The 26,937-nt window shown below is 47.3% G+C and overlaps 2 protein-coding genes across 2 annotated transcripts; both read right to left on the bottom strand.

The window, feature by feature from the left end:
* Positions 1-1,551: 1,551 nt before the first annotated feature.
* Positions 1,552-2,625, bottom strand: LOC135981528 (olfactory receptor 52R1-like). Its single transcript, XM_065584325.1, has one exon. The coding sequence runs from the start codon at positions 2,623-2,625 to the stop codon at positions 1,552-1,554; it is 1,074 nt and encodes a 357-aa protein (XP_065440397.1).
* A 22,524-nt stretch (positions 2,626-25,149) lies between these two features.
* Positions 25,150-26,085, bottom strand: LOC112061090 (olfactory receptor 51G2-like). The gene has a single exon (XM_024113653.2). The coding sequence runs from the start codon at positions 26,083-26,085 to the stop codon at positions 25,150-25,152; it is 936 nt and encodes a 311-aa protein (XP_023969421.2).
* Positions 26,086-26,937: the final 852 nt, after the last annotated feature.

The raw sequence follows: 26,937 nt of genomic DNA, 5'->3' as shown, positions 1-26,937 counted from the left end.
GTCAATAATGTCACAGCAGGACCTGCTCACCGAATCTGGCAAGACCAGGGCCAATATTGCAGAAATACACATTCCTAAGAAATCATTGTTTCTACTACGGTTATGCAATTGCAACAAATCTTGTAAAAAGTATATCCTGTCAGAGGTCAGTGGGAAAGTTATTGTTTGCTAGTTATGACTATCCTGTTTATATGCATGTATCATCTTTGCGTCTGAAGTTCTGATTAATGTTGATGTACTGGTATCAGAGGACCAGTGCCAGTTCATGGCCAGAGCAGTGGGGTTTGGGGGTCAGGACTCCTGGTTCCTATTCTCAGCCCTACCACCTACTCATTGTGTGGCCTTGAGTAAATCACTTTAACGCTGCGTGGCTCACTCAGTCCATGACATGGGGATCATACTGCTAGCAGCCAGATAAAGAGATTGTAGATGTAGTGATCAAAAGCGTCACTCAGAGCGAATGTTAGACTCAGCTTCACTGTTCAGCTTCAGCCCCTGGGCAATGGGTGCCCTGTAGTTCCAGATAAGGTGCCGTGTATTTATGTAAATAGCCGGCTAATGGTAGATGAATCATAGAATATCAGGGCTGGAAGGGACCTCAGGAGGTCATCCAGTCCAACTCCCTTCTCAAAGCAGGACCAATCTCCAGAAGGATTTTTACCCCAGATCCCTAACTGGCCCCCTCAAGGATTGAACTCACAACCCTGGGTTTAGCAGGCCAATGCTCAAACCACTGAGCTATCCCTCCCCCCAACGTGCCGTTTATCTCCCTCCCTGTGAGCTATCACAGCCACCCCGGCCTCTGCCCAGCATCCCGCCTTCCCAGCTAACACAGGGGCTGATCCTTCCGCCTCTCTCAGCTGCTGTCCACCTAACTTCAAAGATAATCCCTTGCCCTGCCCCCAAGGCCTGGCTCAGGGCAACGGGGTCCCAGCCCATCCCCATTGCAGGGACCAAGCCTGCTACAGGCTCCCAGCCGGGAGTAACAAAAGGGGTCGGAAAGCTAAAGAAATAAGGCACATAAGGGTCTCTTCACTCACGACTTTGTAGCTGAGCTTTAGGGCTCACAAGCTGTATGATGCACAATCTCACCCACCAGCCACTCAACCCTGCTCCCAACCCTCAGCTGCTTTTACGTGATTTCCTGTTGTCCCTCTCCACTCCTGACTGGCCTGTGGGCCCCAGCACTGCTTGCTGCTGCACTCCCTGCAGGCTCCTTGTCAGGCTGCAGCAGATCCTGTCTCAGCCCCAGAGCAGAGGGAACTCAGCTGGTGAGGGAGACTCAGCGAGTGACGGGGGGAGAAGAGGAGTGAGCGAGAGGGTTAGCGCCTTGCAGGGAAAAGCGCAGAAGTGGGTGGAGCCTTGAGATGAGATGTGGAGCAGAATCTGGGCATTGGAGGGAGAGGCAGGGCGGGGGGCAGGACATCAGGGGTCCAGTTACCAGAAATTAGCAAGGTGGCAACTCTATGAGTTAATGAGTTGTACACAGACCCATTCCCCGGTTTGTCACACTGACAAGCACACTAATGTCAGGAAATGATTTAATGTCTCTCACTGACCCAGCACCAACTCACCACCCAGATCTGCACGGAACTTGGTCTGAGAGCCAGAGCAGCAAGAGAAAAATGTAGTCTCTTTATGAGTAATGAGCCGGAGAAGCCTGTCCTGGATCTGTTTGGTCCTCACACCGTAGATGATGGGGTTTAGCATGGGGGGCACCAGGAGGTACATGTTGCCAATGAGAACGTGGAAATGTAGAGGCACATTGTGGCCAAAACGGTACGTGAGAGAGGAGAAGAGATTTGGGATGTAAAAGACTAAGATGGCACAGAGGTGGGAGCCGCAGGTCCCAAAAGTCTTGAGCCGGGCGTCCTTTGTGGGGAGGCTGAAGATGGCCCTGAGGATCTGGATATAGGACAGAGTGATAAAAAACACATCCACACCGATCACAAAGAATAGCAAAAATAGGCCATAGTAACTAGTGACGTGTATGTCACCACAGCCCAGCTTCATCACAGCCATGTGTTCGCAGTGCGTGTGGGGAATGATGTTGGTTCTGCAAAATGGCCACTGACTTACCAGGAGGAAAGAGGGTAGTATGATGATGCCACCACGCAGTACCACAGCTAGGCCGATATTGGCCACCACGGAGTTTCTCAAGGTGGTGGAATGTCTCAGGGGATGGCAGATGGCCACGTAACGATCCAAAGCCATGGCCATGAAGAACCCAGACTCCATCACTAAAAAGCAGTAAAGGAAGTACATCTGGGTGAGGCAGGCTCTGAAAGCTATTTCCCTGGAATTGAACCAGAAAATGCTCAGCGTTTTGGGCAGGATGGATGTAGACAGGACCAGGTCGGTGACAGCCAGCATGCAGAGGAAATAGTACATGGGCACATGGAGGCTCGGCTCCATCTTCACGATGAACAGGATGGTGAAGTTCCCCAAGATGGCTATGACATATATGGTGCAGAAGGGGATGGAGATCCAGACATGGGCCGCCTCCAGGCCAGGAATGCCCAACAGGATGAAGGTGGAGGGGTTGGTGAAGTCGGTTGTGTTAGAATTTGACATGGAGTAGGGGAGAAGGTGTCCAACTCTGAGGCAGAACGGTGTCTCCTGCATGTACCGTACGTTCCCCTGACTTCCTGTATGTGCCCAGGGTCTAGGGTGATGGTTGCACTAGAAATGCCTGGATGGAGAGACAAATGTTAGTATGAGACACTATATGCACTACTGGAGGCCGTTCTCATCAGATAAATGAATTATGAAACACTGACCCTACTAATGCCAATTCCATATTTTATGGTGCTCCATGTGTCAGTAATTCCTACATATTGTGGTGTGGGAATCCTTAGTGGGCACCAGCAGAACCCAGAGTGTGGATACTAGTATCCATAATTGTTCCTTAATGAATGAATACCAGGCTAGAGATCCCATGCTGCAGGGAGTTCCCTATTTAACCGGTTGCTCAAAATCTGATAGTGGAAAAAAAAACAAAGCTTTGCCAATACATGTACTGGGGGAAACATCCCAGCTAGACCAAGCACCAGGGAAAAGTCCTGGGCGTCATTGATAGAAGCTCCACAGAAACACCTGTTCATTTGCAGTACTGGTAAAAGAAAGACAATGTTCTCAGATCTAAGAAATGGGATGGAGTATAACCGGCTCTGGACACACAGTTGTGGTCACTCAGTCTCTATAAAGGATACAGCAGAAAGAAAGGGGATTTCCGAGACAGGCTTTCAGAATGGGGGAGGCTGTGGAATGTGGGCAGACTGAAAGTCTGGGACTGTTTAGTTTAGAGAAAAGACAAAAAGGGGGTATAGGATAGAGGAGAGGAAAATAAACAATAGAAGTGATTATGTCCAAATGGACAAACAGAGAACAGTTCCCAACCAGTAATATCCGTAGACACTTAGTGCTTCCCCAAATATGAGGCAAATTATTAGAAAAATGGATTGGGAGGAAAACATTAGACAGAAAACTGGGAAGGAAAAGAGGAAATTTTATTGGAAGCATTTATTACATAACTAGAAAGTCACAATTCCAAAGTCAAGGAAGTGGACAACTCTGTCTAAAAACCTGGTTTAGTGACAAACTGAAGGCAGCTATTAGGGGTGGGGAAAGCAATATATAACACATGGGAAACAGAGACATAGATAGCAAGCAATACAACTTATGAACAGTGATAAAGGACGTTAGAGACATCAGGGATAAACCCATGCTTGGCAGGGCTAAGGATCACAAAAAGGAGGTTATTAAGTACATTAAGAACAAAAGAAATCTGAGAAAAGGTTTAGGGCAATTCCTAGAGAGAGAAAGGAAACTTGCTAATGTTGCAGGAAAGGTAGATGTGTTCAATACTTATTTTTTGTTCTACATTTGGAAAGAAGCGGTATAATGTACTCATATCACCTAAGATGTGATTAGCGGTCAAAGAGGATAATAAACAGCATCTACAATAGAACCTTAGAGTTACAAACATCAGGGTTATGAACTGACCGATCAACCACACATCTCATTTGGAACCAGAAGTACGCAATCAGACAGCAGCAGAGCCAAACAAAACAAAACAAAACCAACAACAAAAAAAGGGAACTACAGGACAGTACTGCGTTAAAAGTAAATTATGTTAAAAAAGAAAGGGAAATATTTAAAAAAAACATCTGACAAGGTTAGGAAACAATGGAAAAGCTGGTATGGGATTAGATTAAAAAAAAGTCTAGGAATATAATTAATGCCAGGCAACAAGAGTGTTTATGGAAAAGAGGTCTTGTCAAAGAAACCTGATTTCATCCTTTAATGAGGGTACAAGTTTGGTTGATCAAGGAAATCACACAGATGCAATAAAGTTTGATTATCTGAGGCACTTCATTTAGTAGGGGAAAACATTCAGAAAAAAATATGAACAGTCTACAATATCAGTAGAGCACATGTAAAATGGACTAAAATCTGGCTAACTGAAGGATCCCAGAAAGCTGTTGTCAATGGGCCACTGTCAGTAAATGCGGCTGATTCTAGTGGGGTTCTGCAAGAATCAATTCTAGGCCCAATACTGTTCAATATTTTCATCTATGGTTTAGAAGGGAATGGAAAATGGGGGAGAGGGAGAGCTCAGTGGTTTGAGCATTGGCCTGCTTAAACCCATGGTTGTGAGTTTAATCCTTGAGGGGGCCATTTAGGGATCTGGGGCAAAAATCTGTCTGGGGATTGGTTCTGCTTTGAGCAGTGGGTTGGACTACATGACCTCCTGAGGTCCCTTCCAACATTGATATTCTATGATTCTGATCACTGCAAATAAAAGTTTAGGATGACCCAGAGATTGACGGAGTGATTATTACAGTGAGGAGGCCAGGGCAGGCACACTGATTGATCTGGAGCATTTGGTGAACTGGGCCCATGCAAACAAAATGTTTTAATACAGAGAAATGCAAAGTGATCCTCTTGGAACAGGGAATGCAGACCCATCCCAGAGACTAGGGCACTGTATTATGGAACGCAGGGACTCTGAAAAGGCTTTAGGGGTCATTCTGGACACCCAGCTCATTGTGAGCTCCCAGTGCGATGCTGTGGCCAAGAGGACTGATGTGATCCTTGGATGCATAAACAGGGGAGTGGTGAGTTGGAGCAGGGGAAGGATTTTACCTCTGCACATGGCACTGGTGAAACTGACTGCGTCCAGTCCTGGGGTCCACATTCCAAAAAGGGTGTTGAAAAATTGGAGAAGGTGCAGAAAAGGGCCACAAAAATGTTTAGAGGCTGCAGAAAATGCCCAACAGAGAGAAACTTAAAGAGCTTCATCTATTTATCTTATCAAAACGACAATCAAGAGGAGACTTCCGTGGGTAGAAAACTGTGGGTAATAATGGGCTCTGTAATCTAGCAGAGAAAAGCAGAGCCAGACCCAGTAGTTGGAAACTGAAGCCAGTGAAATTCCAGCTGTAAAAAAGGCCAAATGTTTAGCACTGAGGGTGATTAATCATTGGGACAAACTGCAAAGGGAAGTGGGTGGATTCTACAATTCCCCATGTCTGCAGATCCAGACTGGATGCTTTTCTGGAAGATCTGCTTAAGGGCTCATCTACACTTAAAATGTTACAGTGTCACTGCTGTAGCACTTCAGTGTAGACACTACTGACACCGATGACTGGAGTTCTCCCGTAAGTGCAGGTAATCCACCTCCCCGAGAGGAGGGAGCTAGGTCCATGGAAGAATTCTTCATTAAACCTCCTGCTGTCTATACAGGGGGGTGGATGTATTTACTTTTGCAAAAAAAGATGCAAATGTCGGGCTGGTTGCATTAACACAGGCACAGCATGCAAGTCACAGGAGGTGATTATAGCGCTCTGCTCGGCACTGCTTAGGCTACAGTCGGAGTGCGGTGTCCAGTCGTGGTCACCGATCCATAGGAAGGACGTAGAGAAACTGGAAAGGATCCAGAGTTGAGAGACAAAGAGAATCCAAGGGCTGGAATACGAGCCATAGAGCAAAGGCTGAAGCAACTGGGTATGTTTCGTTTGGAAAAGAGGAGATAAATGGGGGACATGCCAGCAGCCTTCAGATACTTGAAAGGCTGCCACAAAAAAGTTGGAGAAAAAATGTTCTCTCTTGCCACTGAGGGCAGGACAAGAGGTGATGGGTCAAACTGCAGCACAGCAGATTTAGATGAAATCTCAGGAAACAATTCTTAACTGTAATAACAGGAGAACAATGGAGCAGACACCTCGAGAAGTTGTGGAAGCTCCTTAGCTGGAGGTTTTCCAAAGGAGGCTGGATAGTCACTTGTCAGGGATGGTTTAGACAGATCACATCCTGCATCTCGGCAGGGGTTACACTAGATGACCCTTGTGGTCCCTTCTCACCCTGTGGCTTTATGATTCCATGATGTAAAATCCTACTTTAGATCAGGTCTTAGTCAAACACAACTTATGGAGCTCAATACAGGGGTAACTGTGTGAAATGTAATGGCCTGTGTCATACAGGAGGTGAGGCTGGATGATATAATGGGCCCTTATATCCTATGAATCTATCAATAAAGAAGGTAGATCAGGCATTTATATTTACTGTGTCTCACAAAACATGAACAAGGGAATATTCAACTACATTCGATTACATTGAAAATCTGAACATATAACACTGAGAAAAGGAAATTGTTTACATAATCCATATTTGGCCTGTGGAACTCCTTGCCAGAGACATTATTGGAGCAAAGCGTTTAGCTGAATGGAATTTACAAATGCATTGGCCATTGTAGGTGGTGCTGGTGGCACCACCGTTAGTTAGGCTGTCTGTCACTTTCAATTAAGGAACCTCATTTTCAGTTGCTTACCAAACTTGAAGTGTTTGGACTGAAATTTCCCATGCTGGGTGTCTGCTTCCAGCTGAATTGTATTTTCAAAGTTTCAGACCTAACAGTTCAGCTGCATTCTCAAACGAAGCTAGGAGAGAAGATGTCTTGCCCATGTTGAAAAATTCTTATAATTGTTCCAGTGAGGACCATTAGAACCTCCATGCTTTCCAGCAGATAAAAGTCAGGAAATAGCCTCCCCTAGCGACCCCCCCCCCCCCCGCCATAACCAGCCAGAGCTCTGAGATGCAAGAGGAGGAGGTGACAGTCTCTGTGCATGAACACACAGCTGGCTACTGAGGTTTTTATTCAGTTCTTTCTCCAAGAAAAGTTTAGCCTCGGAGGGGCCTGATTAAACTATGGGCCGGGGCCTCAGACTTTGGCCTTTGTATTGTACATCTAGTAACACCTTTCATGCTCAAGGATGCACTGTGCCACTGAAATGCAGCTGCCTTGGGGCTAGATGCCATCAGCAGAAAGGGACATTTTGGCCCATGATACTGGCGCATGCTCATTACCTGTGAAAAGTGCCTTGGGATGTTTAACGGCTCTGCAGAGCAGAAAGGACCACAGACCTATTCTCTATCCCACCGTGCGGATGTTGTTGCACTAGGCTTGTGAAGCAGGTGAGCTCTTCAGTGACAGATGGGTACCTGTGAAGTCTGAGACGGAAGTATCTTCCCTGGGAATCCCCCTCAGGTAGCTGTGTCCCACACATCTCTCACCCCAGCATCGGCAGCAACATCCCACGCCGAGAGTTGATACAGTGGTGAGCACTGTTTATAACAGAGCTCTGTGCAATCCCAGGGTCATTCGCTCAGCCTCTAGGGGCGAAGCGGCATCTGGATGTAAACAGGCTGGACACTGGAGACACTCTAGCCAATGACTCTCATTCCATGTCTGTGATTCTGTGCTCTTTATCCAGCTTTAGGAGTAAACAGTAATTAAGGGACCTTCCCAAAGGGAGATGAGAACTTTTGGGCTCTGTGATGAGTCACAGAGGAATTGGCTGCTCTGTGAATTTGTGTATATTTAACAATTATAGTGGATGAGTAAGAGAATTAGTTATAATACCTAGGTCTCTTCCAACCCTAATCTCCTATGATTCTATGGCCTTGTGGATGCTCAGCACCTGTGATAGTCAGGACGCTTTGGGTTCCTAAACATGCATGGATGTGTCCCTAGCCCAGGATCCTGTCTCTGACAGGGCCTGGCTCCACATGCTTCAAAGTAAGGTGTGAGTAACTAGGCAGATGTAGGATATTCTACTGTCCCCCTTGTAATTCTGCTTAATCTCTAAAACAGATCTAGGGATTTGATTGCAAAAAAGAACTAGATAAGTTCATGAAGGATAGATCCATCCCTCGCTATTAACCAGGATGGACTGGGATGGTGTTCCTAGTCTCTCTTTCCCAGAAGTTGGGACTGGGCGATGGGGGATGGATCACTTGGTGATTACATGGTCTGTTCATTCCCTTGGGGCACTTGGCACTGGCTACTGTCGGAAGACAGGATACTGGTCTAGATGGACCTTTGATCTGACCCAGTGTGGCCATTCTTATGTTCTTATGAGAAAGATGCCTGAGGGGAGACACGAGCACTTTCTGCAGGCACATGGAGCTATCGCTAAGGGCTCAGAGACCAGTAATTCTCCTCAGTAACTGTCATCATACCATGCACCTTTCATTGAAGGATCTTCAAAATACTTAGAAAGGAAAGTCACTATGAACATATCCCCATTATACAGATAGGTAAACTGAGGCAAAGAAAATGTGAACTTGCCACGGTCGCACAGAGAATGACAGACAAAACCCAGGAGTCCTGACTTGCCTACTGTAACCAGGGTTTCTTCATCACTAACTGAGCGCATGAAAAGAAGGAAATGGACTCATGCTGTAGCAGGGCCTGTTCTTTGGGTAGATGTGATGGATTTCCCTGGGGTGCCACCTTGAACTGGGGGACCACTGACCACTCTGGCATACCGATCTGGGATCCATCTCATACTGTGATGCTATGACATGCTGCAATCATCTCCAGCTCTTGCACTTACACAGCCATACACGGACAGGGACATGACTGCATTCACTAGCCACTCATGAACCAACAAGAGAGGCTCCTGCTAATTTACCCTGGTTCTCCAGCCTAGGACCCCAGAGGTGTATCATCATGCCATGGTCAGAAGCCTGACCAGTGTAATTTATTACCCAGTCTGCCCCTCCCTCAATATGGAGAGGATAATCAGTCTTTGCAAATAAGATTGAATAACACCACCAAATCTTTTATCACAGGTAGGGATTTCTCCGGATCAGTGGGTAGTGATCGATCTATCTGGGGTCGATTTATCGCATCTATTATAGACGTGATTAAATCAATCCCCGATCTCTCTGCCATCGATTCCAGTACTCCACACTGCGAGAGGTGGAAGCGGAGTCGACAGGGGAGCGGCAGCAGTCGATCCCGCGCCGTGAGGACGTGAGGTAAGTCAATCTAAGATACGTTGACTTCAGCTATGCTATTCTCGTAGCTGAAGTTGCGTATATTAGATCCACACCCCCCCACAGTGTAGACCAGAGCTAAGTGTTTTTAGTTTACTACGTCTTCTGCTTGGGCAGTTTGTTTGTTCAATACCATTTGTGTCGTTCAACTCCTCCCTTAACCTTAGCATGTGATTAGTTACTGGGTTTCCTTTCCCCTCGGTGTCCCTTTCAGTAGAGATCTCAGTCAAAGGTTATGTTTGGGGTATTGTTATTCCGGGGTCTGGTGAGATAAGGATGTAAGAGGACCTCTGTGGAGCTGCTTCCAATCCCAGGGTTATACCCATGCAAAAAATCCACCAACACCCCTCTCTCCCTCTTTCTTTGGATCCCCATTCCCAGCACTCGGACCCTGCCCACCCCCACCCCCCTTTCCTAGCGGCTTGTGATCTGTGCTCTCTGGGATAAGAGATGTGTCTTCTCCAAGCAGCTCTTTCACAGCTGTTTTGTGTGTCTTACCAGCCCAAGGAATTACCTCTTCCCCTCGGTGTGACGGTTCATTAGCATTTTAACGAACAACTACCTCTTCAGTATGTCGGAGAAAAACTGAGTTCTCACTATTTTGTTTAGGTATAGCAAGTCAGAGCTTTATTAACTCTCACATGTGCAGAGGGAGAGAGCTAAGCAGGTCTCTCTCTGGTAACTAATTACAGCAAACATTTATACCTTTCATTACAGAAATAATGAGGGACAGCAGTGTTTTGTTTATACATAGGCCATCTTGATATCTCATTTCCTCACTTGTTTTGACTCTTGCCTACATACAATTAGTTTCTATACCTTATCTACACAAGGTCTTCTACACCTTATCTATACTGAGGTCACAATGACTTCTTACACAGCTCTTTCTCACCCGTCTCACACAATCCTCGCTTCTACAAATCTCGCGTTATCAGGGTTATCAGGGTCACAGCTAGCTTGACTCTTGCTAACAAAGACTGTCTCTTGCTAACGAAGCCTGACTCTTGCTAACAACCGTCATGCATTGCAGTTCCCTTCTGTCAGTTCTTTTCTCTGCTTCCACAACCCCCCCTTTTGTACTTCTAGTACAACAAACATTCTCAAATCTCTATTTGCATCAAGTCCTGGACTTCAGATTCTAAATCAGATGCTTCAACCTTAGGGGTTTTGATTGGATGCAATGATAATGCATGATTAGCATGAACATGAAAGGTATTACTATTATTACGTCTTTTACAACAACAATAACATAATCCTAAACTAACTAATAACAATACAAGCAATAACATTCCCGTAGCAATACTATAATGGGGTTGTTGTACAGCCTTTGTCATAAAGCACAATACATCATATTTAGTACATAAGGTAGATACTCTATAAGCAGTGTGAAAGGCATACTTTTCTACTTGATATACATTTTGAAGCATGTGAATTTGCCCTTGTACCTCAGAGATTTTCTGAATCTCAGGTAACAATGAAAGCAAATTTTGAAATCTATCCGATAGTAAGCTAGTCCAATTAAAGGGTATCTGGAACCTAAGGGCTACTTGAAAAACTCTATCTGCAGGCCAGTAAATGATATGATTGCCTGCAGTGGTAGTGAGATTAAAATGTATGTCTTGTGATATGGTGTCATTAACATACACACAGCTATCATTAGCTTGGAAGAGTAAGTGTCCTGTCAGGGTAGTTCCTTGTCCCCTACCCTCCCAGCAAACGTAGTCATAGACAGTGACAACTTCTCCTGGCTTCAGTTTACGTGTACACTGAAGCTGTGGGGGTTCTAATGGCCAGAATGTCCACAGGTTACCTAACCCCATCCAAATGTCAGGTGTAATCCCAGGAGCACTAACTAAGAATCGATTGGGCATACCAGGTGGTCTAATTTCCCAGATGTCTCGATGAATTACCCAATCCCATATGCATCCTCCCCATGGACCCGGCAGGATTCGGTATGTGGGAGCCCACACCCCCTGTACCGGTCCATATGCTTGGAAGGAGCACTGAGAACGTCCACACTTCCACCCAGAAAGTTTCCAAGTATGTCTCCATGGCCACAGATCAGATGGTACTTCTGACGTGTCTGTAAGGGCAGTGGGCCAAGCCTGGTGCTCTAGATCATTCCGAATGGCCATTAGCTGGTCATTCAAGAAATCCTGAATCTCTGAGCATGCTAGATCCCACTGCAATGCCTTCCCAGCCTCAGTGATATTCAATACCATCTCTGTCAGTAGCTTCTGGGTCATAGAACTAAGGGCGGAGATAACATGTAACTCACCAACTCCAGCCTGTACCTGGGTTAGTTGTGCTCCAGAAACAAGGCCTATGGCCTTCTCTAGTTGGCCCAATGAGTTTCATTGGAATGTGTAGTACTGTTTGTATCTGGATAAGTTACAGTGGTGGTGGCAAGGGTCAAGGGACTAGTGGTAGGTGTAGTCTTTGTGGTGGCAAGGCGTTTTTGATATTCATCATCTGAAAGCCAATTAGGGAGGGCAGTGCATCCTGAAGGTACCTGTCCATAAGCACAAAGCCCTGATCCTGGAAAGAATCCCCCCCACCACTGGACCCCACATTCCCAGGAACGTTCCCCACAGTTCCCTCCTTGCCAATAAACAATACTTCGTTTCTTCCACCAGGGCCAGTTCTTAATGTCTTTTGTAGTTAGAAAGTTCTGGACTTTGGTGGTTTCAGCAGAGCGAGTGTTTCTTCTTTTCTTCTTCAAAAACAGTTGTGATTCACCCTAATACAGGGGAGAGGTTACTAGCACTTCACCCTGTATTGGTGTGATTCCTGTAAAAGAATTCAAAGGCACAGTAGATCTGTCAGTGGACAAGGGAGAGGTTACTAGCACTTCACCTTGTCCTCTTTCCCTGCTGTCCAGGAGGCACAGCAGAGCTAGCAGGAGAAACAGGCTGATCAGCAGTTGGAGAATCCTCTCCAGGCGGAGGGGTCTTTTTGCAGTGCGAAGCATGGGTCCAGGTGGGCAGTCCTTGGCACTTCACAGCAGTGTTGGTAGTTAACAGGACTTGGAAAGGACCTTTCCAGCGTGGAGCCAGGGCAGTCTTTCGCTGATGGACCTTTATGTAGACCCAGTCTCCTGGTTCCAGCGAGTGGCAGGGCTGCACAGGATCCTTGGGTAGTGCTTCTTTCACCTGTGTATAGAAAGACTTAACACATTTCATTAGTGCCTGACAATACTTAAGCATTGTGTCATCCATTAAATGAATGTCCATCTGAGCTAGGGTCAGTGGGGGCGCAGTTGGTAGTCTCATCGGGCGCCCTGTCAGAATCTCATGAGGGCTGAGTCCAGTCTTTCGATTGGGAGTGGCCCTCATACTCATTAGTGCCAGAGGAAGGGCATCTGGCCACTTCAAGTTTGTTTCAGCACAAATCTTGGCCAGTTTATTTTTCAGAATTCCATTCTGGCGTTCCACTGTCCCAGCAGACTGCGGATGGTGGGGACAGTGAAGGTTGTGTTGAGTCTGCAAAGCTGCACATAACTCCTTTACAATCTGTCCAGTAAAATGAGTTCCACGGTCACTGTTGATACTCACAGGGATGCCAAATCGTGGTACAAAATCTTTAAGCAGAAGTTTCACAACAGTCCTGGCATCTGCTTTCCTGCAAGGAAAAGCTTCAACCCAATTTGAAAATACATCCACCAAAACCAATACATATTCATAGCCACAACATTTAGACAGTTGAATAAAATCAATCTGAATATTTGCAAAAGGTCCCCAAGGGGGAGGGTGAGCTGCCTGCCTAACTTTAACAGCTTTACCAATGTTATGCTGCTGACAAATCACACCTTGTTGACAGTAGTGATGTGCAATGACTGGGAACCCGAATGCACACCAATCTCGGTTAACTGCAGCAACCATCCCCCCTTTGCTCACGTGAGCCATTCCGTGGTATACACGAGCAAGATAGGGCATTAGCATCTTCGGTGAAACCAGGCGACCAGCTGGGGCACGCCAAAGATGATCAGGGTGTAGAATACAGCCATTAGCACTCCAAAAACGTTTCTCAGCTGCCGGTGCAGCTTCCTGGATCTTGGCCAGATCCTCAAGGAAGGCTAGTGGAGGCTGTTCAATCAAAGCACAAGTATATTCAGCCTGAGGTGCAGAAAGGGCCGCTGCTTTGGCTGCAGAGTCTGCCAAAGCATTTCCACGGGTAACTTCATCATGAGGGGTCTGGTGAGCTGTACATTTCACGACAGCTATAGCTTTGGGCAATAAAAGAGCATCTAAAAGAGCAGAGGACATACAGACTGTTCTTAATAGGAGAACCAGTGGATGTAAGAAAACCTCTATACTTCCAGAGCAACCCATAATCATGTACCACTCCAAAAGCATAACGAGAGTCTGTATAGATTGTAACTGCTTGATCCTGAGCGAGAATGCAGGCTCGAGTTAAAGCCACAAGTTCGGCCACTTGAGCAGAAAACACAGAAGGAAGAAAAGCACTTTCAATAACAGCATGTGCAGAACATACAGCATAACCAGCAACCAATTTGCCCTTAGAATCTCGCAAGCACGAACCATCTACAAAGTAAATAAGATCAGGATTTTGCAAAGGCACATCTAGTAAATCATCTCTTGGACGAGAGAGAACCGATGTCACAGACACACAGTCATGTGGGTCTCCGTCTTCGGGCCCAGGCAACAAGGAGGCAGGATTTAGAACAGGGCAACGAGCCAAAGTAATATGAGATGAAGACAACAAGACAAGCTCATATTTTGTAAGACGAGAAGTGGATAGAGGCTGTGTCTTAGATTTTAACAAGAGAGCAGCCACAGCATGAGGAACAGCGACAATCAAAGGAGATCCTAAGACAATAGATTCAGATACCTGAACAGCAAGAGCTGCTGCAGCTACAGCACGCAGGCAAGGGGGAAATCCAGCTGCCACAGCGTCTAGGGCAGTACTGTAATAAGCAATGGGACGGTGTTTGTCTCCGTGCTTTTGCGTTAATACAGCCAAAGCAAACCCATTACGCTCATGACAGAAAAGAGTGAATGGTTTAGCATAATCAGGAAGTCCCAGGGCTGGTGCACTGGACAGACTTTGCTTGACAGCAACAAAAGCTTGTTCAGCCTCTGGAGACCAAGGAAGAGGCTCAGGGGTACCTGACTTAGTCAGATCCTGTAAGGGTTTAATCATTGTTGCATAGCCTAAAATCCATTGTCTACAGTACCCAGTCATGCCAAGAAAAGTACGCATTTGAGAAATAGTTCCAGGCCTCTTAAAGGAACCTGGAGTGCATGTGCCACACTTCTAGTAAGATAACGGGTACTTTCCTCAGAGGGATTAGAATCAGGGGAGCTACTGGGAGGCTCAGAATCACCTCTTTGTGGTGAAGAGGAGGCTTCTCTCCCAGGGGAAGAGAGAACAATGTGTGCAGCTGATACATGCGGTGGTGAAACTGGCACTGCCGGGTGAGATTCGTTAGCAGACCCAGGCTGTGCAGGGGGAGGAGGCAGCACGGGCTGCTGCTGCTGCTGAATGTTACTGAAGAAATCTAAAATATCCTCAGCAGTTTCCTTCTCACTGTCAGATCTAACTAATTGGGGATAAAGGGGAGCAGAAGGAATTGCTTGAACGGGATTAGGATACACAGGAGCAGAAGGAATCGCTCTAGGGGGTAAACAGCCGGATGCCTTGCATTTAAGCTGTAAATGTTGCACTTGAGCTTTTAACTTTTCCTGGGAGTCTTTTAGACTCCGCACTCGAGACTCGTGGAGTCTCTTTGTTGCTTCCTCCCACCAACAGACAAATTGCTCCCACTGTGTATCAGAGGCTTTTGGTGAAGCCAGAGTTTCTTTAAGGTATTTAAGTTTGTCTAAATCAAAGGTACCTTCTAGTGGACATTGTTTAGATGGATTTGCACGCGTGTAAAGATTCCAACTAGCTACATACCTGCAGGTTTTCGGACCATAATGTACGTACATGAAATAAGCTGTGGTACCCTTAGGGGGTGAAAGGGAAGACTTAGACTGTCCCCCACCCATTTTCCAATCACACACTCAAAAAGGGGAAGGATACCCTGTCCGCGCTAGCGGCTCATAAACTAAGGACTCTCCCTACAGGGTATTCACACAGGAGTGACTAACGAGGATAGCCATGACCCCCTACACCTCCCTTCAGCAAAGAGCGTCGGCTAATCTCAGAGAGAAAGCGCCGCTTACTCTGTTGCATCCAGTGAGATGGTCAGACTGTCAGTGGCTCACACGGAGAGGAAAAAGGGGAGGGAAGATGGGTGCACACACTCCTAGACCCAGGTAGCCTTCTCGCCGGACGATGCCAGGCCGAGTCAACCTACATGGGTCGGATCTCCTAAAAGATCCTCTAGTTACCGGGCTTGCGTTAGAGTAGTTCTGGTCACGAGCCAAAAGACTTCGCAGAGTACTCTGGGCGTCTTCCGGTAACACTCAATTCACACTGTGTACACACACACACACACACAGACTACACACACCAACATACCAAGGCCTTATACCAGGTACTACTCCTGAGTACCTCCAGGTACTATTCCCAAGTACCTCGATGCATCACTTGAGGCAGTAAAAACCCCTCTTGAGGCAGTAACAACTCCTCAATACAAGTGCAAACCCTATGCACCTAGCATATGCTTACAGGGGGCGGCAAACAATTCCCCTATTACGCCGCTCAGCATCTGACCTTGCTGCACAGTCAATAAGTTCGGATGGCGTGAGCCCAACAGGGACAGACGGCCCCACGGACAGTCCTCCTGCGACACCCCAATAGAGAAGGCTCAGCTTCCGCGGGGGGGGGGCTCCCCGGGCGGGGTTAGCTGCCATGGGGGGGTCTCCCCGGTCAGGGTTGGCGGCGGGCGGGGTTAGCTGCCGTGGAGGGGGGCTCCCTGGGTGGGGTTAGCTGCAGAAGGGGGGTAGCTGCTGTGGGCGGGGGCTCCCCGGGTGGGGGGGTCGGTGGGCTCCGCAGGTGGGGGGGGGGCGGGCGGGGTTAGCTGCCATGGGGGGGGCTCTCTGGTGGGGGGGACGGGTGGGCGTGGTTAGCTGCCACGGGGGAGCAGGGAGCGGGGTTAGCTGGGTGGAGGGGTGACCCAAGGTGGAAGATTCCCCTAGGACGCGAAACTTCCTTGCACCGGCCCTGGCTACGCCAGCTCTAACACAGAGGGAGCCTATGGAAATGGGCTCTCTGCAGCAGCCCATCTATCAGTGGAACAATTTGTGAACATAAGAACGACCATATTTGGTCCATCTAGACTAGTGTCCTGTCTTGTGACAATGGCCCATGCAGATACTTCAGAGGGAATGAACAAAATGGCAATTATCGAGTGATCCATCCCCTCTCATTTGCTCTCAGCTTCTGGCAGTCTGAGGTTTAGAGACACCCAGCGCATGGGGCTGCATCCCTGACCATCCTGGGTACTAGCCAACAATGGAGCTCTCCTTCAGGAACTTCTTTAGTTCTTATTTGGACCAGTTATACTTTTGGCCTTCACAACATCCTTTGGCAGTGAGTTCCACAGGTTGACTGTACGTTGTGTGAAAAAATACTTTCTTTTTTGTTTTGAACCTGATGCCTCTTAATTTCATGGGTGATGCCTGGCTCTTGTGAAGGGGTAAATAACACTTCCTTATAGACTTCCTCCACATTACTCATGATTTTATACACCTCTATTATATCCCCATGTGTTGTCTCTTTTCCAAGCTGAATAATCCCAATCTTTTTAATCTCTCTTCATATGGAAGCAGTTCCATACATTTTTGTCGCCCTTCTCTGTAGTTCTTCAAATTCAAATGTCTCTTTTATGTGATAGGGCGACAAGAACTGCCATCAGTATTCAAGATGTGAGCTGCAGTACACTGAGTGGATGTTTTCAGAGAACTATCCACAATGACTCCAAGATCTCTTTCTTGAGTGCTAACAGCTAATTTAATTCCCATCATTTTGTATGTACAGTTGGGTTTATATTTTCCAATGTGCATTACTTTGCATTTCTCAGCACTGAATTTCATCTGCCATTTTGTTACCCAGTTAACCCATTTTGTGAGGTCTCTTTGTAACTCTTCGTAATCTGCTTTGTACTTATGTATATTGAGTAGTTTTCTATCATCTGTACATTTGGCAGCTCTCTGTTTAACCCTTTTTCCAGATCATTTATGAATCTGTTGAATAGGACTGGGCCCAGTAGAGACCCCTGAGGGACACCACTTTTTACCTCTCTCCATTCTGAAAACTTTTATTACTCATTTATTGCTACCCTTTGTTTCCAATCTTTTAACCAGTCATTGATTTAGGAGAGAACCTTCCTTCTTACCCCATGCAGGGCCGGCTCCAGGCACCAGCCCAGCAAGCAAGTGCTTGGGGCGGCCAAGGGGAAGGGGTGGCACATCCTTGGGTGGCACATTGGGCTCTTCAGCGGCAATTCGGCAGCGGGTCCCTTCCTCACTCTCGGAATTGCCGCCGAAGAAGAAAGTGGCGTGGTGGAGCTGCCGCCAATCTCGATCGTGACTTCTTTTTTTTTCCGCCGCTTGGGGCAGCAAAAACTCTGGAGCCGGCCCTTACCCCATGACAGCTTACTTTTCTCAAGAGCCTTTCATGAGGGACCTTGTCAAAAGCTTTCTGAAAGTCCAAGTACACTATATGCCCTTGATCATCACCAGAGGAGAAAGTGGGCCGGTACGTGCCGGTATGGCGTACTGGTGAGTAGTGGCCGCCGGTACGGGACTGTACACAGACGACGTTCAAGTGCTGACATGGCAACCCTTCAACATCGCTGCCCCTTTTGCACCCCTCCCCCCCCCCCCCCCCCCACACAGGTCTGTTGAGAGGGAGGCCAAAGCAAACAGAGCTTTAAAGACACTACTGTCAGGGCTGCCTATGCGGGGGGGCGTGGGGGGCAGCTGCCCCAGGGCCCAGTAATTTAAAAGGACCTGGGGCTCCCGGCCCACCCGCCGCAGTAACCTCAGGGCCTGTGCTGACTAATACACCCACGTCTTTCTTCTCCTCTCTTGTTTACAACATACTCTTGGCTGTATAAACAGGCGTGTAGTGACTAGAACTAGGGAGGTGATCTCACGTCTGTATATGACATTGGTGAGACCAATGCTGGAATACTGCATCCAGGTCCGGTGCCTAGATTGAAAAATTGGAGTGGGTGCAGAAAAGAACCACAAAAAATGACTGAAGAGCTGGAGAAAATGCCTGACAGTGGAGACATCAAGGGCTGAGTACGCTTAGCTTATTAAAAGTAAGGCTGAGAGCTGACTTGATAACCGTGTACAAGCACCTTCACAGGGACAAAATACCAACTACTAATGGGATCTTTTATCAAGCATGGAAAGGTATAATAAGAGCCAATGGCTTGAAACTGAAACCAGACAAACTAAATTTGGACATGAGGTATACATTTTTAACAGTAAGGGTGACTAACCGCTGGAACAAACTCCCAAGGGAGGTGGTGGATTCTCCTGCTATCTCTAAACCAAGACTGGATGCCTTCCTGGAAGATACGCTTTGGATGAACACAGGTTATGAGTTAGTCAAACAAGGTCATTGGGTTCAATACAGGGGTAAATGGGTGAAATTCTGCAGCCTGTGATAAAGAGGAGGTCAGAGTAGATCGGTGATTCTCAAACTTTTTGATTGTGCCCCCACTTCTTTGTGTCTGTAAGAGTAGACGCCCCCCACACACACAAATACATATACTGATACATGCGGGGGGCAGGGCTTCACTTGAATCAGTTGTGCTTTTCTTTCTGTTGCACAAATGATCCAGCGATCTACTGTAATAAGAGCAAAACAAAACTGCGATTGTGGTCCCTGCTTACAATGTAATGTGCACACCACACGGTAGCAAATGGATTCACATACAGATGGCAACAACGTTGTATCGTGCTGTGCAAACTTAACAGAAATTCATCAAAATACACAGCACCCCATAGAGTCAAATGCACAGTGCCGTCTGAGGATTGGATGTGTCTGGAGGAATCTGCTTTGAAACTTATTCATTTTTGTGGGTAAAATGTGCACAGTAAAGTTTTTACCCTGTCAAGGTTCCTTCCCCACTCTGAACTCTAGGGTACAGATGTGGAGGACCTGCATGAGAACCTCTAAGCTTAACTACCAGCTTAGATCTGCTTTTGCTGTCACCACCCAAATTATTTATGAATTATTTGGGAAACTCTGTCTACCACCCCTCCAGAATATCTCCCTCCCAAGTACTATAACCCTTCCCTGGGTAGCCTTGAGAGATTTCTCCACCAATTCCCTGGTGAACACCGTTCCAAACCCTTGGATCTTAAAACAAGGAGAAATTAACCATTCTCCCTCCTTTCCCGCCACCAATTCCTGGGGAGTCCAGATCCAACCCCCTTGGATCATAAAACAATGAAAAATCAATCAGGTTCTTAAAAAGAAGGCTTTTAATTAAAGAAAGGCAAAAATCATCTCTGTAAAATCAGGATGGAAAATAACTTTACAGGGTAATCAAATTCAAAGAGCCCAAAGGAACCCCCTCTAGCCTTAAGTTCAAAGCTACAGCAAACAGAGATAAACACTCTAGAAAAAGGAACGTTTACAAGTTGAGAAAACAAAGATAAACCTAACACGCCTTGCCTGGCTGTTACTTACAAGTTTGAAATATGAGAGACTTGTTCAGAAGATTTGGAGAGCATGGATTGATGTCTGGTCCCTCTTAGTCCCAAGAGCGAACAACCCCCAAAACAAAGAGCACAAACAAAAGCCTTCCCCACACCAAGATTTGAAAGTATCTTGTCCCCTTATTGGTCCTTTGGGTCAAGTGTCAGCCAGGTTACCTGAGCTTCTTAACCCTTTACAGGTAAAAGGATTTTGGTGTCTCTGGCCAGGAGGGATTTTATAGTATTGTACACAGGAGGGCTGTTACCCCTCCCTTTATAGTTATGACATGCCCCCCAAATCACAGATACTGTTGGACAGCCGGTTCCACACTGGCTATGATTTCTTCCTGGAGCTCTAGGAGAAAACAGAGTTAATAAGACACATGCATCTTTAGACATACTACTGATTATATAAAAACTAACAATATGTCTCACATTCCAAGAAGAATTTTTAACCAGTTGATTTCATGGGAGAGTGCATCAGCCACTTTGTTAGAAGCTCCTGAAATGTATTGTATTTCAAAATCAAAATCTTCGAGAGCTAAACTCCACCAAAGAAGTGTTTTGTTATTCCCTTTGGCAGTATGAAGCCACTGTAGCGCAGCATGGTCTGTTTGTAGTTGGAAACGCCATCCCAAAACATATGGGCGTAGCTTTTCCAGCGCGTACACAATGGCGTAGCATTCCCTTTCGCTGATTGACCAGTGGCTTTCCCTCTCGACAGTTTCTTGCTGAGAAAACGACAGGATGGAATTCTTGATCTGGTCCTTCCTGCATTAACACTGCTCCCACACCATGCTCGGATGCATCTGTGGTTACTAGGAACGGTTGATCAAAGTCTGGGGCCCTTAGCACAGGGTCAGACGTGAGTGTCGCCTTAAGCTGGTTAAAGGCCTTCTGACACTCATCAGTCCACTGAACTGCATTTGGCTGTTTCTTTTTGGTTAGGTCTGTCAGTGGGGCGGCGATTTGACAGTAGTGTGGTACAAATCACCTATAATATCCGGCCAAGCCTAAGAAGGATTGGACCTGTTTCTTTGACTTTGGGACAGGCCACTTTTGGATAGCATCCACTTTGGCCTGTAGGGGGTTGATAGTTCCTTGACCCACCTGGTGCCCAAGGTAAGTCACTCTGTTTTGGCCTATTTGACACTTTTCAGCCTTAACAGTTAGTCCTGCCTGCCTGATGCGCTTGAAGACTTTTTCCAGGTGCTCCAGGTGTTCTGCCCATGAATCAGAAAAAATTACCACATCATCGAGGTAGGCAACTGCAGATTCTCCCAATCCTGCTAGGAGACCATCTACAAGTCTTTGGAAGGTGGCGGGGGCATTTCGCAGCCCGAAAGGGAGCACATTACATTTATACACCCCTGCCTGGGTGACGAAGGCTGACCTTTCCTTGGTGAGTTCATCTAGTGGTACTTGCCAGTACCCCTTGGTTAAGTCTAAGGTAGAGATGAATTGGGCATGTCCCAATTTCTCCAATAGCGCATCTGTGTGTGGTATTGGATAGTTGTCGGGACGAGTTACAGCATTTACCTTATGGTAGTCCATGCAAATGCGTATTTTCCCATCTGGTTTGGGAACTAGAACCACTGGAGATGCCCATGCACTCTTAGAGGGGCAGATTATACCCATCTGTAGCATGTCCTGGATCTCCCAGTTTATAGCAGTTTGGGCATGAGGTGACTCCCGGTAGGGTGGGGTTCTAATTGGGTGAGCATTACCTGTGTCAATGGAGTGGTATGCCCGTTCGGTCCGTCCTGGGGTGGCTGAGAACATTGGCGCAAAGCTAGTGCACAGCTCCTTGATCTGCTGTCACTGCAGATGTCCAAGGGTCGTGGAGAGGTTCACCTCTTCCACGCCCCCGTCACTTTTTCCTTCGTAGTAGACACCTTCAGGCCACTCCGTGTCATCTGTTCCCTGGACTGTAAACTGGGAACCTTTAATTCTCTGGAATAAAAGGGCTTCAAAGAATTAACATGGTATACCTTAGGCTTTATATTGGAGGTGGGAGAGGCTATGAGATAGTTAACAGCTCCTAGGCGCTCCTGGACCGTGAATGGTCCTTCCCACGACGCTTCCATTTTATGGGCCTGGAGCGCCTTTAAGACCATGACATGGTCCTACTTTGAAGGACCGTTCTCTGGAATGTTTATCCCATTGCTGCTTCACCAACTGTAATGGCCCCTTAACCATACACAAGTTCAAATGGTGAAAACCCTAAACTGGGATGTGGTACAGCCCTGTAGGCAAAAAGCAACTGCTGCAACACTAGGTCCCAATCATTGGAGTGTTCATTTACAAATTTACATATCATGGCCCCCAAAGTTCCATTAAACCTCTCCACCAGGCCATTGGTTTGATGGTGGTAAGGGGTGGCAACCAAGTGATTCACCCCATGAGCTTCCCACAGGTTTTTTATGGTCCCTGCCAGGAAATTAGTTCCCGAATCTGTAAGGATGTCGGAGGGCCAACCTACCCTGGCAAAATGTCTGCTAATGCCTGGCACACACTTTTAGCCCTGGTGTTGCTTAGAGCTACTGCTTCCCGGCCATCGGGTAGCAAAATCCATCAAAGTCAGTACGTACTGCTTTCCTCTGGGTGTCTTCTTTGGGAAAGGACCCAGAATATCCACAGATACTCGCTGAAATGGGACCTCAATTATGGGGAGTAGCTGGAAAGGGGCTTTGACCTGGTCTTGGGGCTTTCCCACTCGTTGGCACACCTCACAAGACCGGACATAATTAGCAACATCCTCGCCCAGTCCCTCCCAGTGGAAGGACTTCCCCAACTGGTCTTTGGTTCCCTTCACCCCGGAATGGCCACTGGGATGATCATGGGCTAAGCTCAAGAGCTTTACCCGGTACTTAGTTGGAACTACCAACTGTCTTTGAGGATGCCAGTCTTCCTGGTGCCCACCAGAAATAGTCTCCTTGTATAAAAATCCTTGTTCTACAACAAACCAGGATCAGTTAGAAGGGCTGAGAGGTGGTGGGGTGCTCCGTGCTACTGCCCAAGCTTTCTGAAGGCTGTCATCTGCTTCCTGCTCAGCCTGGAACTGTTCCCTTGATGCTGGAGACATCATTTCCTCCTTGGACTGTGGACTTGGGCTTGGTCCCTCTGGTGCTGGGGTTGTTTCCGTTGACTGTGAACCACTCTCCGCTGGTGCACTATGTGGTATTTCAGGGTCTGCCTGAGCCTCTTGAGTGGGATTATCTGCTGTTTTTTTAATTCGAGCAGTCTCTGATGTTTCTTTTTCATTTGCTTCTGCTTCTAGTCTGGCCAGCTCTAGTTTAGTTGCAGCCTCCCTATAAATCATTGTCTTGAGTGGATCGTTATGTTGGATCCAACTTGAACAAGTTGCTCCTCTGAATTCTTATAGTCACTCAACAAGGACAGATGCTGGCCAAGAAGAATTTGGATTGTCACAGTAAAACCAGGATATAAGGTATCTTTACCCTATTAACCAAGTCCTTTCCTGTCTTGGGGGGAATCTCACAATTCTCCCACTCTTCGAGCTGGGAACAACACCACATCTATATAAAATGCTTATCACCAAGCAGGTCCAACTGGACACCTCAGTCCATTCCCTTCGGATGTTTGTGACCAGAGCAATACAGTCACCCTCAGCCTCCTTAAAAGTAGTAGTTTTATTAGGATATCTCACAAAGTGTTGGAGAAAATGGTTTTAAAATAACAAACAGCCGTCACACGTCTACACTCATCTATAGCAAGTATCACTACAAGCTACGTTAGACAGGCTGACCCAATTTACATTCCTTTTGGAAGCCAAGGAGCTCTCGGGACCCAGCCTAGCTTCCCAGTGTCCCTGAAAGCATCTTCCCATCTGTTTGCCCCTTTCTTGCGGAAGCAGCCTTTGCTGAAACCTGTGTGAGCCTTGGCCCAGTCACCATAGTGCTTCGCCATGTCCCTCTTACAGGGCCTAGGTGTGAAACTCACCTATGCCCTCAGATTGCTGCCACAGACACCATGGTGATGGAGTCACAGGACTTCTCAGAAGCAGCTGTCACAGGAGGCTGTGATAAGAAGCCTTTTATAGACCAATGTCAGAGGTGTTGCTCTGTGGAACCCTGACATAGCCCTGATTTTAGAGTCTCAGAGTATCTGAGCACCTTGTATGTATGTATCCTACTGCCACCTCTGTGAGGCAGGGCAGGGTCTCAGAGACAGCCAATGGCTTGCCCATGGTCACACATGTCAGGGAATCAAACCCAGATGTCTTGAGTTACAGAGCAGTGCCCAGACCACAGGACCAGCCTTCCATCGATCTGAGCGGTGACAGGCCCGGCTGGATTCTCTGCCGCACCAGCAGAGCTCCCCCGTGTGCTGCAGAGAGCGGGGATAGCAAGGAACCAGTTACAGGGGTTTGATTTGCTGGCCTCTTTTCCCTCTGCCAGATCGGAGTATAGAGCAGCCTGGGGGCTGGGCTGACCTCCACCCATTGGTAACAGCTTCCAAGAGCACAGCCCACTCTCACCACATCCCTGTGGACAGGGGCCACCCCAGAGTGTCCCCTTGGGGCCTGAGGTAGCCCTGCAGGTACCCTGCCCTTCCCTCTAAGATTCTTGCAATGACTAACTCTCAGTCTGGGATACCTAAAAAAGGAGCCCCCTCAGTGGGGTCGCATTAATTCAGTCTTCTCCAAAACACAAGCTCTTCTACCCTACAGCCGCATCCTCATCCTTAACTCAGGAGCCCCCGACCACCCTCCTAGCTGGGGCCAGCATTGAATCAAGCTTCCCACATGCCTATTCCTCTTTTTCCCCTGAAGCCCCACCCCCTACCCCATCTCTTCCCACTAAGCCCTGTCCCCTGCTCCTCCACTTCCCCCGATGCTCCACCTCCCAGCCAGGCCAGAGTCGGGCCATGGTAAGAGCTGCCCCAGGAGCACAGGTTGCTGTGGGGAACCCTGGACTCTCCACTTTCCCTGGGTTGTACATCCTGGGGGAGGGGCCTAAAATGTGGAGGGTCTGGGGCTCCTCACAGTGGCTTTGGCTCTCTGGCAGCACGTACCACAGCCTGGCTCTGGCTTCCAGCCTGGAGATAGGGCAGAGGGAGGGGCCTCAGGGGAAGAGGATCCAGGATGGAACAGGTGCCTGTGTTTTTTGTTTCCCGTGTCTCCAGCCCTCGAGACAAGTGATGAACTGACACTTCACTTGACAAATGCCCTGATTATCCTCTGACGAAGGTGTTTGCTTTTCACACTGTACACGATTGGGTTCATCAGGGGTGGGACCAACAGGTAGAAATAGCCCAGAAGCTTTTGAAGCAAGTGAGAAGAGCTGTTACCAAATCTGTGTATCACAACCAGGCCGATGTCTGGTGTGTAGAAGATCAGGACGGCGCAAAGGTGGGAGATGCAGGTGTTCAGGGCCCTCAGGCACTCCTCGTGGGATGCGATGCTCAGCACTGTTTTGAAGATCATCACATAAGAGAGGAAGATGAGCAGCAAGTCCAACCCCATGGTTAAGAGTGAAGTAGACAAGCCATAGATGCTGTTGACTGTGATATCCGCACAAGCCATCTTCATGACCTCCTGGTGCACGCAGTAGGAATGGGAGAGGACATTGTCTCGACAGTATCTAAACCGTTTCAGGAGAAAGGGGAATGGGAATGATGTGGCCGCCCCTCTGAGCACAAACACCAGTCCCATCTTGGCTATTCTCGGTGGAGTTAAGATGGCAGCATATCTCAGTGGGTTACAGATTGCGATGAAGCGGTCAAAGGCCATCAACAACAGCACGGAGGATTCAAATTTTGAAAACGAGTGGATGAAGAACAGCTGGGCAAAACAGGCATTTAGGCTGATCTCCCTAGAGTTGAACAAGAATATGCCCAGTATTGTCGGTATGGTAGTTATCGATAAGCCAAGGTCTGTGACGGCCAACATAGAAAGGAAAATGTACATAGGCTCATGGAGGCTTGGATTTGTTTTTATGATGAACAGAATGACTGAATTTCCTACTATCGAAATAACATATATTATGCAGATGGGGATAGAGATCCACAGGTAGACGTCTTCCAGCCCAGGTATCCCGGTGAGAAGGAACACTGCAGAGTTGAAGTTGGTGTCATTGACAGCTGACATAATGTACTGGGCAGATCCAGGGACTTTCGAACTTTCCTTCCTGAAAGGAAAAAGAACAGGAGACTAGATGATATTTAATGAGACATCTTCCTGCTCTCAGTGCAAGTCTAGAGACTCCCAGGAGCTCAATGAAGATCAGCAAAAACATATCCTTCGATCCAAAGATAGGATCCAAGGAACTGCCAGACTGGATCAGACCTGCAGTCCATCTAGCCCACTATCCAGTGGCCAGTTCCAGATGCTGCAGTGGAAGGTGGAAGAAGCCCTGCAATAGGCAGCTATGAATAACCTGCTCCTAAGGAAAGTTTCCCTCTGACACCAACTAGTTAGACATATTTTGTTGTGTGAATCAAGAAAGTGTAGAGCCCTTCCAAGACTCTGTCTTAAAAAATCCTCATTTCTGTAACTGGATCTTCTGGTTACCCGCATAAACATCCCGTCTCTCTTTGAATCCTGCTAAGCTCTTGGCCCCTTTGATATATTGTTGCTGAGAGTTCCACAGGCTACGTGAGCACTGAGTGATTTTACAATTGCGACCTTCACACAGGCACCCTTTCTAGCCCTCCACTTCTGAGTATAAACACATGGCAAGTGAATGGTGAAAACAGTCATTGCATTTATCTGTCCTGCACTGAAGCTATTTATAAATGTGTTTCATTGCCTCATTATATGTATATTCTTTATTTGCTCCACTCCTGAGAGTTCAAATTATGTCACTGCCTGTTTGCAGTACATGGGATAAATTCTTAGGCCCAGGTTCTTAATTCAATAAAATTGACTTCACGTCACTCCAGATTTCCATGTGCAATTTTGATCAGAACCGGGCTCGATTAACTTTCCCCTAACTAAAGC

The sequence above is a fragment of the Chrysemys picta genome, chromosome 1 (assembly GCF_011386835.1).
Source record: "Chrysemys picta bellii isolate R12L10 chromosome 1, ASM1138683v2, whole genome shotgun sequence".
Classification (NCBI taxonomy): Eukaryota; Metazoa; Chordata; order Testudines; family Emydidae; genus Chrysemys; species Chrysemys picta.
The sequence above is the reverse complement of the archived record's forward strand: the minus strand, read 5'-3'. Positions and strand labels throughout refer to the sequence as shown.

Bases quoted from the DNA above. Each gene is read 5' to 3' on its own strand.
- LOC135981528 (XM_065584325.1), bottom strand. From the start codon at position 2,625: ATGCAGGAGACACCGTTCTGCCTCAGAGTTGGACACCTTCTCCCCTAC.
- LOC112061090 (XM_024113653.2), bottom strand. From the start codon at position 26,085: ATGTCAGCTGTCAATGACACCAACTTCAACTCTGCAGTGTTCCTTCTC.